General features: G+C 31.6%; 1 protein-coding gene across 1 annotated transcript in view; it reads left to right on the top strand.

Annotated features, from left to right (window-relative positions):
* The window catches only part of LOC145292170 (tyrosine-protein phosphatase non-receptor type 11-like), a 120,878-nt gene that overhangs the window by 66,553 nt on the left and 40,187 nt on the right, over positions 1-14,138 (top strand). Inside the window, exon 3 of the mRNA XM_080138417.1 lies at positions 12,557-12,751. Within this exon, the coding sequence (XP_079994543.1) occupies positions 12,557-12,751 (195 nt within the window). The remainder of the gene's footprint in view (positions 1-12,556; positions 12,752-14,138) is intronic.

Here is a 14,138-nt window from a genome sequence, read left to right as displayed (position 1 = left end):
TTTAAGCAAGCCCGTTCAACAGCAGATGTCTTAACTGTAGTCTCTGAACGTATATATTGTTCCCTGGACAAAACATGGGAGGGTAGAGTGGTAGCCCTTGATATATTTAAGGCTTTTGACAGGGTATGGCACGATGGTCTTCTAAGGAAAATCAGATCATATGGTATCACTGGAAGAATACATAATGTAATTAAATCCTTAAGTAAGAGAAAAATCTAAGTTGTCCTCTACGGTTGTACATCTAAACAATGATATAAATGCGGGAGTACCTCAGGGGTCTATCCTTGGACCTTTATTATTCCTGATATTCATAAATGACCACTGATAAAATTGTTTGGGAGATGGATATATTTGCAGATGACACCACTCTCTATAACAGGTATGAGGGGAAAACGAATGAACACATATCTAAGGAAATGGCAGAAACACTAGAGGATGACCTCCAATCTGTAATGGGGAATGGGGACAAAAATGGATGGTCACATTCAATGCTGCTAAGACTAAGCTTGTTTCCTTCAATAACTACAAGAAACCTTCTCTACTAGCAATGGCCAAGACATACTGCCTGAAAGTACTTCTTTTAAACTCCTCGGCCTAACGTTTACAGGGAGCATGAACTGGAATAGATACATTGACAGCATTGCCAAGACTGCTGCAAAGAAGGTGGGTTCTCTCTACTGTGCTAGAAAATTACTTACGCCTGAAAGTATCCTGTACCTCTGTAAGGCCACCATTCGCCCATATATGGAGTACTGTTGTCACATTTGGGCTGGTGCATCTGCTGCTTGTCTCTCACTCCTGGACAGGGTTCAAAAGAGAGTCGCCAACCTGATAGGTCTTGAACTGTCATCTAGGTCTCAGCCTCTGTCCCATCGACGAAATGTTGCATCCCTCTGCCTGTTTTACAAATACTTTAATGGTGAATGCTCTGACAAACTGCAAGCACTTGTACCTCCTCGACGTGACTACCCCCGACAAACTCGACAAGTAACTAAGTCCCACTCCTTTACAGTAGAGATCCCTAGGTGTAAGAAAGCCTTTTACTCTAATAGTTTCTTCCCCAGAACTACAAGTCTTTGGAACTCCCTTCCAGGATTCTGCTTTCTCAACTGTAATGATATGCAGAAATTCAAGTATAAAGTGAACAAACATCTTGCTACTCATCTCCCTTCATAATGCTCCCGCAAATTATGTCCCCGATAGTAGCCTCCTACTTCAAAGTGACACTATGCCTTGTTTGAGGTGAAAATTGAATTAAAAAAACATTTTGTTTAAATTTCGGTATTAGAAGAGCATTTTCCAGAATACAGAAACAAAGTTCACCTTTATTGTTCCTTAGCAAGATTTTAGCATCGCCTCTCTTCAAAACAATATAGTTTACTCGACTCTCAGAGTTAAAGTTGGAATCAAAATTGGTAAAATCAGATTCCTCTGTAATTACATGTGCCGTTGCACCACAATCGACAAGAAAATTGTTACTGTTTGTTGAAGCGTCAAACGTACATGAAAATAAAAATGTATGTTCACTAATGGAGCTCTCCACATTTTTAATGGAGTCTCCTTTGAAATTCTTGTATCTACATTGGAAACTCTTGTGATTAGGTTGTCCACAATTGTAGCAAATAATTTTTGTACTTTTCTTAGGAGAAAAATTATTTTTGGAAAAGTTGCAGTTTTTATTCAAGGTAAAGGTATAATTAAATTTTGGTGTATTTTTAAATTTCATGATATTTCTAGATTCGTTTTTTTCTGTGATCATTTTCTCGGTTTCCTCGTAACTCCTGAGTACCACCTTGAATTGACTAAAAGTTGTGGGTTTTTCTTTCTCGGTTATCACGGTGGTAAATGGCTTGAAATCACTTAGTAGCCCTTTAAGTACCATGGAGATTAACAGACTGTCACTAATAACTTCGCTAGATATTTTTAATGAATTTGCTGTTTCGGCCCTTATAATCTGTAATCATCTCGACTTCCATACATTTTAGAGATGTCAGTTCGGTGTATAAAGAGATAATTTTGGGTTTTCCTTTCGATAAATGATGCTCTCTTGATATGTTCAATGCTTTGCAGTCATCATCCAGGGCTTATCTCATTACCAGTGATAGACTTCAGTCATCTAAGCACTGTATTAATTCCACAAAGACAGTTGCATTCTTTTCAATAAAGTCAGTGTCGTTTGTTTTCAGGTTGTGCCTGAATTACTTTGTCTAACTTTTGAATGCATAAATATCCTACAAATTTCACTTGCCAAAATTCGAATTTTGATTCTGATTCATCAAAATAAAGTCTTATGCCGGGTCCATAACCTTCTGAGTTGGAAGCCATGTTTAGTTTCAGAAGAGTTTCCGATGGGTAGTTATTCTCTACAAGTCCTGGAGATGAATTCTCAGTAGACATCTGTTCTGTACAGGTTCCAGACTTTATAATTTTGCAGCCAAAGAGCAGAAGATCATTTTCATGTTTACACGAAGAAAATATATGCAATGTTGCTAAAAAGGTTTAATTTTTATGTAGCAATTCTGATTTCTGATTGGTTAATAGCAGAACGTGAGTTAATTTGATTTGTCAGTTCCTAGCAGCAGCGTTTATAAATAGAATGTCCTAATTGTGAGGGATCATACCCCATTATGATTCAAAAATATTGCAACAACACCTATCTCATTTTTGTTTTGCATGTATAGTTAAAAGAATGATTTTTGCTTAAGCATATATGAATAATCATTCAGTACTTATGCAGTATAAGGACCTTCCTATTGTCGTAATCATCTAGGTGGTTTACAGAAAACACTGGAAAGTGCCAAAATGCTGAGCGCCTTAACCCCAAGACAAAAAAATTATGAAGAAAACATTTGTTTACTATCTCATTGGTTTATTATAAAAAAACTTATTTTGATTGGAATGATAGAATCATAGAAAGAAGACAATCATAAAAAAATCAAACATTTTTATTTTCAAGCAATTATTTGTTATTCCAAAATAAAGATTTATTCCTGAAACTTACCTTACAATGAATTATTTTTTTTTTTTCTTAATTTAAATTTTGATTTTCTAAAGGTTTTATAAAAATTGTCCAATAATTGATCAAGGATATTGTTTTCATATTCCAATTAATTTTTCATTGAATTAGCTTCATACTGATGAAATAATATCTTTCATTGAAAAAATTGGTCAATATTTGCCCGTAAAGAAGACAAAACTTTCGTTTGGCACCTTTCAATATTTTCCATAAACAGTCTGAATGATCCGACAATAGCATGATCTTTATACGGCAAAAGTATCAAATAATCATTAAATCCAAGTGAGTTAGACTTATATGATGATTCCTGTAGAGAGTGCAATATAAAGCAATATATAAATAACTAGCAAGATAATCAAGCATTGTCTGGGCAGGAGGAGTAGTAATTTTTTGTTTATCAATAACGATTATTAAAAAGCGTCTGTGTGCTTGGGGATTAATTCCTATTTTAGTCAGAAAAATATTAAAAACAAGGGAATATGTTTTTGTCCATTAAAAGTGAAAGAAATTCTTCCTTTATATTTTATTATATTAAGATAAAGCCTCCTCTCTTTGCTCATAAAATCAGATATGCATATGTGATTATTTGAGTAAGCCAGACACATGTACATTCACTTTTATTATATGGATAAATGTATGGAAAAGGTTATACAATCTATAGTTATTGAAAAAAAATTGCAGAAAATATAACCTATCATAATTATCTATTTTTAGTTTAGATTTAAATTTTGATTGTTTGAAAGATAAAACCAAAGTTAATCTATAAAAGAAAATTAATGTATATAGTTAAAATAAATTACTGAAGATTGCATAATTATTTAAAAAAAAAAAAAGAAAAATGCTGGTTGGGCAAAAGAAAACGTTTGCAATCAAATATGAATACAAAGTGCCCTCTGATTTTCATAAAAATATAGAACACGCATATTGTAATAATTTTGTTTAATTTATTTCTAATAAAAAAATGAAATACTTAATTAGAATATTTTTGAATGTACAGAAGTAAGAATTTATTTTTTTTCTAAAAAATCATTTGGTAGAAGTATTTTTTTATTCAGTAATACTCTAAAAATTATTGATGACGTCTGTTTGCCAATGTTTTCCTAAGAATTTTAAATAAAATTTTTGAAAAATGTTCAAAACTTTATTTCTTAATTACAAACTGCACACTGCATCAATTTTAGCAATTTTATTCTTAAATTTTATTATTCATTAAAAATAAGCTAGAACAATTCTTAATTCAAATTTGAAAGAAAATGATTATTAATGAAAGTTACAAACTTACATTTTTTCTTCTCTGTTCTGTTCACCTATACGCCTTCAAATTAATCGTTAGAAATCATCCCATTTTTTAAATAATTTTTTCTTAGTGGCCTTGGGCCTCAATTTTTTTCATTTTCTTTTTCAAGATTGTAAAGCAATGTTTACCTGTTCATGCATACAAGGGAAATATTAGAATATCACATTTAAAATTTTTCCGAAACTGTTATTAAAATCGCATAAAATAGTTTTGCAATTATATATATATATATATATATATATATATATATATATATATATATATGTGTGTGAAAATATTGAATAAACACTGCTTAATTCAATGGCAATATTGTTAGTTCGAGAAATTAATTTTTCTTCAAGTTAAGTTATATTGATTTCATTAACATAACTCTATAGGCTTTCTCGTTTAATATACAAGGGTCATTCCAAAAGTAAAGCCTCCGATTTTTTTTTTAACTGTAACAGTTGAAGAGCGACAAAGACGGGAGTGGTACCATTAAAATGGATGACCTTTTGTGCTTCAAAGTTTATTTTTCTTCATAGTCACCACCATTCTCCATGGCACGTCTGTTTCTGATGCACATCCATGACAGGGGTTGCTTTCTTAGTCTGACACCATCAATATCTGAAACAGAATGAAACTTTCAGGTTATAAATGCAGAAATTCAGTCATCATATTAATAAAATTTTCTATTCTCTCTGATCTATTTTGGCAAAATAAAAAATAGGAGACGTTGGTTTTGGAACGCTCCTCATAAATATTTTTTTTTAAATTTTAATTAACATCTATAATACTTTATTTTCAGGAAAAAAAAAAAAGCAAAAATAAATTCATTTGTTTTTTGGTACTTAAAAATATAATTTTTAGTAAAAATATCATGTTTACACAAAATAATATGCTTCCATTTACGATATATCGTATATATATATATATATATATATATATATATATATATATATATATATATAATGAGTTCTTTCAAAGCTGAACATTTCATTAAAATTGGTTGATTTCTTGAATTTTGGTGAATTTTTGATTGAAGGGGGAGGGGGTGAAAGTAAAAATGTTTTTACATTTTAGGGGATCGGCCAATCATTTTACATGTACCTAATAATCCATTCATTATAAGTTTTGATAATTTATTTCAACTGCACACAACAGCTTCTTCAGACCAGCTGCAAATTTAAATGCTTGAGAGTGAATGACTGAAAGTTACTTGAAAGGGCCTCACTAATGCCCCCCCACCCCCGGAAGTGAAGGGGGGGTCTCTTATTTAATATACTGGGTCATTTAATTCCTATTTCTTTAATGTTTCTGATTCTTATAGTTTATTTTATTTTATATATATATATTTTTTTGTTTAATTTATTTTCCCTCATTACTTCATTCTCTCTCACATTACTCTCATTTCCTCTTTCACTCTGATGTTTAAGAACTTGTCAAATTAGGTCAAAGTGTTTTCTAACCAGAACAAAATAAGAGTAGGGAAGGTAAGGGGGGAGTATTAAAAGAGATCTTTTTTTTTTTTAATTAACTGGCTGTATTTAACCGGCGTTACCCGGGTGAAGGACTGAGATAGGAAAATAGTCACAATTACAATTGTTGGATGTGTTTTACTATACGCAACAAACTGAAAAGTGGTAAATAAACAATATAACAAGTAGGTGTCATTAACGTCAAGATAAGTTACTCTTCTACCTACCTGGAGGAGTTTTTTGTGTTTTAACTTAAATTTTAAAACAACAGTAGTGCTGAATAGCTACATTAGAACAAGATGGCTGACATGAGACGGTCTTCTTTCAAGACTCGATAATCACCCAAAACTCCAAAATTAAACAAAATACTAATAGAAATCGACCCAACGTAACTTTTTTTGCAATTCATTTTAGTTTTCTCTCATTTTTTATTTCAATAAACGTTCAATTACCCAATAGGAGTTTGGTTACATCTTTGAAAACATTTTGTAAGGTTAATTTTGAAAATATTAGAAAATCCAATGTGATGAAATATTTCATTAAATAATTAAAATCATTATTTTAAAAATATTTTCTGAGACTTTCGGTGTAATGTACCTTTTCAAAGAAGATTGATGTTTTTCTTTTCTGATGGTATTAAGCCTGAGGGGGTCATTCCCTCCTGGAGAGAAAAGGATATGGTGTTGTTGACGGATGTTGTCAATCTGAAGTCGATGTAAATGTGCATGGTTTGGCGCGCATTTTAAATAGGAGTACGGTCACATCTTTGAAAATATTTTGTTAAGCTAATTTGAAAGTATTAGAAAACCAAATAATGAAATATTTTATTCGATTATTAGTAAATAGAATAATTTGGTGTATTTTTATCAAAGTTACATATAGGTGAGAAATACGCACAGACACGAGATCTTCTCTGATAGTTTTATTAAGAGATTTTGCCTTTTTCCTGACTTAAAAATTTTAAAAAGATATTTTAATTTTGCTTTGAGATTTTGGATGACTGCTTGGATTTTGTGATGCATATTTGGAACATATACTAACGTTTTAAAAAAGAAAAAAAATATCTATATTTAATTGAAAGTGTAAGTTGCAAGCAAAATTTGGTGGTTGTCTTGAATCCTCACTATATTAAAAAAATAAAATTTTAAAAAATCTTCATGATACACATGTACCCATGACTGAAAGAAAATGTCGTACACCAAAAATCATGTAAAGTTATCAGGTAGCTTTATTTTTAAATAAGAAAATCAAATTTTATGACCAAACGAACAGCAACAATACTACAATGTCCTCTTGAAAACAATGGAAATAATTCCAAATAACTCAAGCTTGGAAGATTTTAGAAAGCTATTCTTAACACGGGGAGCTTATAAAAATTCAAATTTGTTGGAGAGGAGAGGAATCTGGACAAACACTAATTTTTTTTTTTTTTTTAAATCAACATTTTCCAAATTAATATCCATACTCATTAATTGACATCTTTCATTTTCAAAAGACTAGAATTGTGCTCAGAGTGCAAAACCTAGGTGAGTCAGTATTGGAGAGCATAGTGCCAGGTAACACACGGCTACTACCTGGCACTGGCTTATATTTAAGTTTTCAGCAGCTGTTGGCGACTCACACCATGACGTTTTTAGACTGGGAGCTGTTATATATTTTTCCCACCTCAAGAAGATGTGACACAAGGTTTAAACATGAGGAGAGTCAAGCCAATGCCCCTAAAGTGGGAGCACTCTGACCTTTTAAAAATTGCCTAAACATCTCTGTTAGTATTCCCCGGTCTACCTTTCCTTTTGAAGAGAGGTCTCTCAAAATTATCAAACACATTTTATCACTCCAGTTCATCAATTCACCATCCCGGTATAACTACTACATTGCTAGCTGTCTCCTTAAACACTTACATATTTGTGTTTACCAGCAATGTTTTAAGCAAACTATTTTATCTTTTATAATTTTATTATTAAATAACAGAAACATTAAAATAGACATCAAATTTAGAATACTCCGAATGTATGCATGGTCTGTTCTTTTATATGATTGTGAGTGCTGGGCAATCACCAACGCCATGAGGAAAAGACTAGAGGCAACTGAAAATTGGTTCATGAGGAGAATTTTGAAGATATCCTGGACAGAAAAAAAACAAAAGGTATTAAAAATACCAAACACGGAAAGGTATCTAATAAGGACAGTACGAAAAAGACAAGTGAGATTCATGGCCATGTCTACAGAAAAAGTAGAATAGAGCAGATTAGTTTGATGGAAAAGATCGTGGGTAGAAGAAGCAGAGGACGATAGCATGAAACATATGTTGACAGTCTGAATACCTGGGCAATATCAAAAATGATGAGCAACAATGAATTCATAAATGCTTTGAGGGAGAGAGATGGATAGTGAGTCATAGCCGTCAATGCCTGTACTAGATGATGATTAATAGGGCTATTTTTTTCATTGTTTTGACTCTCCAGTGTGTATCCGTTGATAACTTATATGCTTTTATATAGAGTGATGTGGTCCTCGGTCGGATATATACTCACGTGTCAAAACAGTGAAAAGAATATTCTGTTGTCGTAGCCCTAATGATTAAATATAAAGATGATGCAAACTTATATCAATTATCCTAAATTTCTTAATGGTTGCACCCAGGTCATTACTTAAGATTTCCAAGCATTTTGGGTTGGATTTTTAAATGTCTACTTATCAATGCAGGAAAATTATTTGATATCATCTAAAAGAAAGAAAATTAATTCTGGAAATGCTGCTGATTATATTACTGAATGTGCCTACTTGATAAAATCATGCCAACGATACCAAGTTATTGCCATCATTAACTATTTATAGCAATGATGAGTTTATGTAATTGTCAACACTAAATGAGTGGTTACAACAACAACAATAATAAATAGACTTTTTAGCCTGTTAAAAAACGGTCAAAAGTTATGGCCCATTGACTTAGAATAGATGCTTTATACCAAATAGATGGCGGAATATGCTTAAATTTGTGGTCATTTTTTGCATTTAATACTAATTCTATTAATCCCTAACTGTGCATCAAACAGATACCATAATACTTATTTTGCTGCACCTTATAACAAAGGTCCATACAAAGTTTCAGCCAGATCGGCTCAGTAGTTTCCAAGAAAGAGTGGGAGTAAACATATTCTACTGACTAATCCCTATTAATCCCTAACTGTTCATGAAACGGCTACCATAATACTTAGTTTGTTGCACTTTATCATAAAAAAGATCCATACAAAATTTTAGTCAGATCTTCCGGTAGTTTCTGAGAAAATATAGAATGAACAAACACAGACTAAGAGAAATATAATGTAGATAACTAGCAAATATATTCTACTGGTTGTATATTTTTACTAGCCTGGAAAGATAACATGATAAACGAACATGTACTACATTACCCTTCTAAAGGAGGAGGAGGAGGTAATGCTTGAGAGAGTGGTTTCATGAAAACAGAACAGATATCACTTTCCTGAATTGAGCGTTAAAAGATAATACAATTTAATAGAAGTAATAGTATAGTTTCAACTTCAGACAGACATATACTAAATCTCCATTATTAATGTTAAAAATAACCTCAACTTGATATCTCTACAAGCTGAATTGACTCAAAATTGGCTGATTGTATTTTTAATTTCAATTGTGTTTGAATAAAATATTTTATAAAAATATTTTTTTATATTTTATTCGTAATAGTGTTTTGTCTTAAAAATGACTTTGTTTTAGAGTATTAAAGAAAATCAGTATTTTAAAGGCTTAAACTATGAACTAATAAACGTTTAAACTTATTGTTGAATTTCATGCCATAATGAAACCTAACCATGTGTGAAACAAAACTTCTCTCTATTTTTATATTTATTTCAAATTATAGAAAAAGTTGTAAGTTAGAAAGAAAACCAAATAAAATGCATCAACTTTTAACTAAAGCGATTATTTGTAAGAGTGTTATTTAAAATAAATTTTTAAATTGAACTTTATTTATTACAATATCAGTTGGTCACTAAAATCTAATGACAAACCTAGCCGACTCTGAAATAGTGTGACTTGTTGAATATTTGGTTTTAGTTCTGTGTAAAAGAGTATAGTGTCAGTTTAAAAACTTTTTCCATTGTAATGCAATGGAACCATGTGCAAAAGGATTTTTTTTTTTCTTGCAAAGCGTGTAACCTTTACTAACAAAACTAGTCTCGGGTTTGATTGAAAAATTTGAAGATTCATTTTTAAGCCTTCAAATGTGTATGTGTGTTCTTATAATCTGTCTTTCTCTAACATTTACCTTCTTTTATCGCTATCAATCTATTAATTTTAAATCAAGAATTTTGCAAGTTAGAAAAACTGAGAACCGTTCTATGTTTCTGAATTTTTTTTTAGATGAGGATTAATAATTCATATTATTTGGATTATTCAGACTATTGTTTTCATCTTGAGTGTTATTTTTTCGTTTCAATCGATGTCACCTCTGACCTTCTTCAGGTGTATCTTGTCAAACTCAAGGACTTTTTCTGTTGAATTCAGAAATCTACACAAAATTTTGAACAGAACCCTTTATTTAATCCACAGGGTAGCTTGACTAAGTAGAAGCCCTAAATAATTCGCAATTGTATTTTGAGTTTAACCTACACTGAGGATTGAACCTTCAACTTCCAGAGTGTAACTTACAATTGAATTATATTAAACGTTATTTGCAATAATTAACAGAAATAAAGTCGTAAAAAAAATGTGACAAACTACATACATGTAAAATTAATTTTTGGAAGCCATTTGCAAAAATATTTATCTATAACAAATGGAATGATATCATTGGTCAATCATATCTGTTGCTTTTCCAATAAAAGTTAATGGTGCATCTCCTGCAGTTTAGGTTATTGAAAATATTATTGAACCGCATATTATATTTAGCCTATAAAAAGAGGTTTGTGTTTCCTTTTCGTTATGTGAATAACATTGATTTAAGGAGATTGAAAAATTTCATACTATACTAGCCAAGAAGATAACTTTATATATATAAACCGTTTTTCTCTTGTCTCTCTCTTCCCCTAATAGAAATTTGGCAAATGTAATGTTATTTAGGTCTGTTGGCAAGAAATCCGCAAGATAACTTTATATAGATAATAGTGATGGGATGACTCCAATATTTTTTCCTGATTCTTATACAATTATCTACTAAATTCTTGATTCCAATGCAAATACAGATTTCGATTTTAAAAAATAAAAAAAATTCTAAATATTAAGCTATACAGGCTGGAGCGATAAGTGTCGCCCTAAAGCTTTATAAAATTATGTTAAGTTTTGAGACATTGTGTTGAACAAAGATGGCGGCGAAGAATTAAATGCAGTCCGTGACGTAGTAAACGGCGAACTGATTGAATCCAAAATTCGACAATTTTTATAATAATTTTGGACGTTTTCATTGGTTGTTTAGCACAGCTGTTGGTTATAAAAATGATTGGCGAATCCATTAGTCTCATAGCCCCATTTACAAGTCAAAAACATTTTACAAATTATAAAGCCCTAGAGCAAGAAAAGTGTTGCACTACAGCTTTATTTTAAAATTATTATTGAAAAAAAATCAATTCAGGTAACTTGATTATGTAGTAGAACTGACATCTATTCAATGTGTTTCGAACTCGTATTGAGGTGGTGATTGAGGCCTTCAGCATAAATCACCACCTTAATACTGGTCCGGAACTGGGAGCATACCTTTTCCACAAGCGCCAGTGGGAGGTTGGCAAATGCTCGGCAGATGGCAGCAATCAGGCTGTCTTTGGTATTGTGAGAGGTCATGTTGGTGATGTTCTCAACATATGACCAAATGAAGTAGTCCAGCGGGTTCAGGTTGGGAGAGAAGGGTACAAAGTTGTAGTACTCCTTCTGAAACCAAGCCTGGGTCTCTTTGGACGTAAGCTGGTGCTGATTCCTGCTATCACAACCAGAGTTGAACATTATGTCATTTTCAGACATAGTAGAAGGCTCCTATCATTCTTGGGATTTATTTATACACAACTGAACTAGTAGATGGTTTGCAACAAAAAAAGAAAACCGGTTTTCATCAAATGGAAATGGAATCATGTCATCTTTTCTATGGAAACAATTTTATCATTCTACCCTGTATATTTGTTTTTTTTTTTTTTTTTTTTTTTTTTAGATTATCGTAAAACCATGTTATATGTGAATATAATTTTGCAAAATTTGAAAGCACACTTGTGAGGGTTCTTCTATAGGTTTTAGTTTTACTGGTAGTTTAATATCAATAAATATTTATCATTTTATCATTAGTACCAACAATGGAAAATTGAATTTTAAACAAACAAACATAAAAAAACAACACATGAAAGAATCGTTTTTGGTATCAGAAAATAGGCTCAAATTTTGCCTATTCCAATATTCAAAAAAATTCTGATTTTTCCCATTCAAATTCTGATTAATTGTCCCAACGATAAGATATAAACTATTATTTTTTTCACTTTTTCCTTTTCATGTTCTTTTTTGTCTGTATTTGTATTGATTATAAAATGCCTCAAAGTTTTTTAGACGATCACAAATTTAATCCTTTTGAATCCTAAAAATTTCAAAACTCATTCCAAATTATCATCTGGTAAATTATTTTTAATTATCGTTAAATTATTGATGTAAAATGAGTTCTTTCATTGAATAAAGATTTATGTCTCTGATTTGCCAATTTAATTTACTAAATTTTGGTATCAAAATATCATTTGATAAACTTGGTAATCCTTATATCATTTGTATTTTTTTATTTATTTTTTTTTCTTCTAGGCGTAATGGAGAAGTAACTCATATCAAGATTCAAAGTACTGGTGATTATTATGACTTATATGGAGGAGAAAAATTTGCAACTTTGGCAGAACTGGTCCAGCATTATATGGAAAATCAGGGTCAACTCAAGGAGAAAAATGGAGAAATTATTGAACTCAAATACCCTTTAAATTCTGCTGATCCAACAACAGAAAGGTTTGTTGAACTCATTTCTATAAATTCTGTTCTAGATCTCTGAACCTATTTTAATCAAACTGACAATCAGTTCTACAAGTTACAGATTTTGAGTATTAAGAGTGTGCGGCCCTAATGAAAGACACTGATCTAACACTGAACCCCTCAAGTTTGATTTTTCCATGCAGGAAGGTAAATATATGATTGATCTGTATGCAGTTTTACTTGCTTTTTGGTCAAATCTGTAACTTTGCATGATGCTGTTAAGATTGGTTTGTGAATTGGACTGAGCCAAGAGCGGGCAAGAAAGCGTTTGTATCAAATCTGGCTCTCTTCAATTTGCATCTTTGCACAGTTTGCCATCCAGATTTATGAAGTGTTCTCAGAATTTTGCTGTTACTTGGCTGAAGTTGCTCCATTAAACAACGCATAGAGAATGCCAACTTCATCATGTTCCGTCAAACTGATCTTCACTCCTGATCTGGGATGGAAGACTTGCATCAAATTTGTTGCAAAGATTGCTGGAAACATGGTCGAATCATTCTACCACTCCAGAATGTATCTCACTTTCGATGCAATTTTCTAACTGTAAAAGAGTCAAATACATTCTAAGATGGAGTACTGTTTCCACATCTGCAGTAGAGCTGCTCAGAGCACTCTTTTCTGCATGTATTAAACCAATTTTGAAACCCAGTAGGTGATGTCCTTTTCTCCTCCTTGTAATGTCTTTCTGAGAGAAATGATGTTGCAAGTCTGTCTCTGCTCTATCATTATTTTCATGGCAAGTGCTCAACTGAACTTCAAACTATGGTTCTCTCTTGCAAAACATTCACAAGAAAAGCTGGTCTAGTAGAGTTTTAAAATTAAACTGAAATTACCTAAGTATTGATCAAAAAGGGCTTTTTCTCTGTATGCACCAGCAAGACTTCTGCTAAACAGAAAGCAAAAGTCAAAATAAAATAAATTTATTTAACACTAGCTGTACCTGGCTACGCGTTTCTGTGGCTCAGTTTGTTTAAATGGAAAACAAAATAGACAAAATGTATGTTTATTATGTTGTTCTCAGTACTTGTCGATACACAGTATTTTGAGACTTGTCAATGGTTATTGCAAATGCCCAGCAAATTGTGAAGTGCAATATCTTAAATATAAATGGTGTATCCGTTATGGGCAATATTCCAAAAAAATATCCTTATTTATGCACATATATTTGGAAGAAAAATATTGCTTTCAAATATAATTAATGAGAATGTTTGTAAACATTTTGGTTCCTCTTTGTTATTGTAGCGAAATTCGGAAATCAAAATAATGATGTTAAGTGAAACCAATAGTATCTAATGAATTGCCATGTTGCAGTGATGTAAATAACAAAAACGATAAGGTATGAATTAATAATGATCTCCCAAAA

The sequence above is a fragment of the Euprymna scolopes genome, chromosome 2 (genome assembly GCF_053919585.1).
Source record: "Euprymna scolopes isolate OS-2025 chromosome 2, ASM5391958v1, whole genome shotgun sequence".
Classification (NCBI taxonomy): Eukaryota; Metazoa; Mollusca; class Cephalopoda; order Sepiida; family Sepiolidae; genus Euprymna; species Euprymna scolopes.
This window is presented reverse-complemented; position numbering and strand designations above follow the sequence as displayed.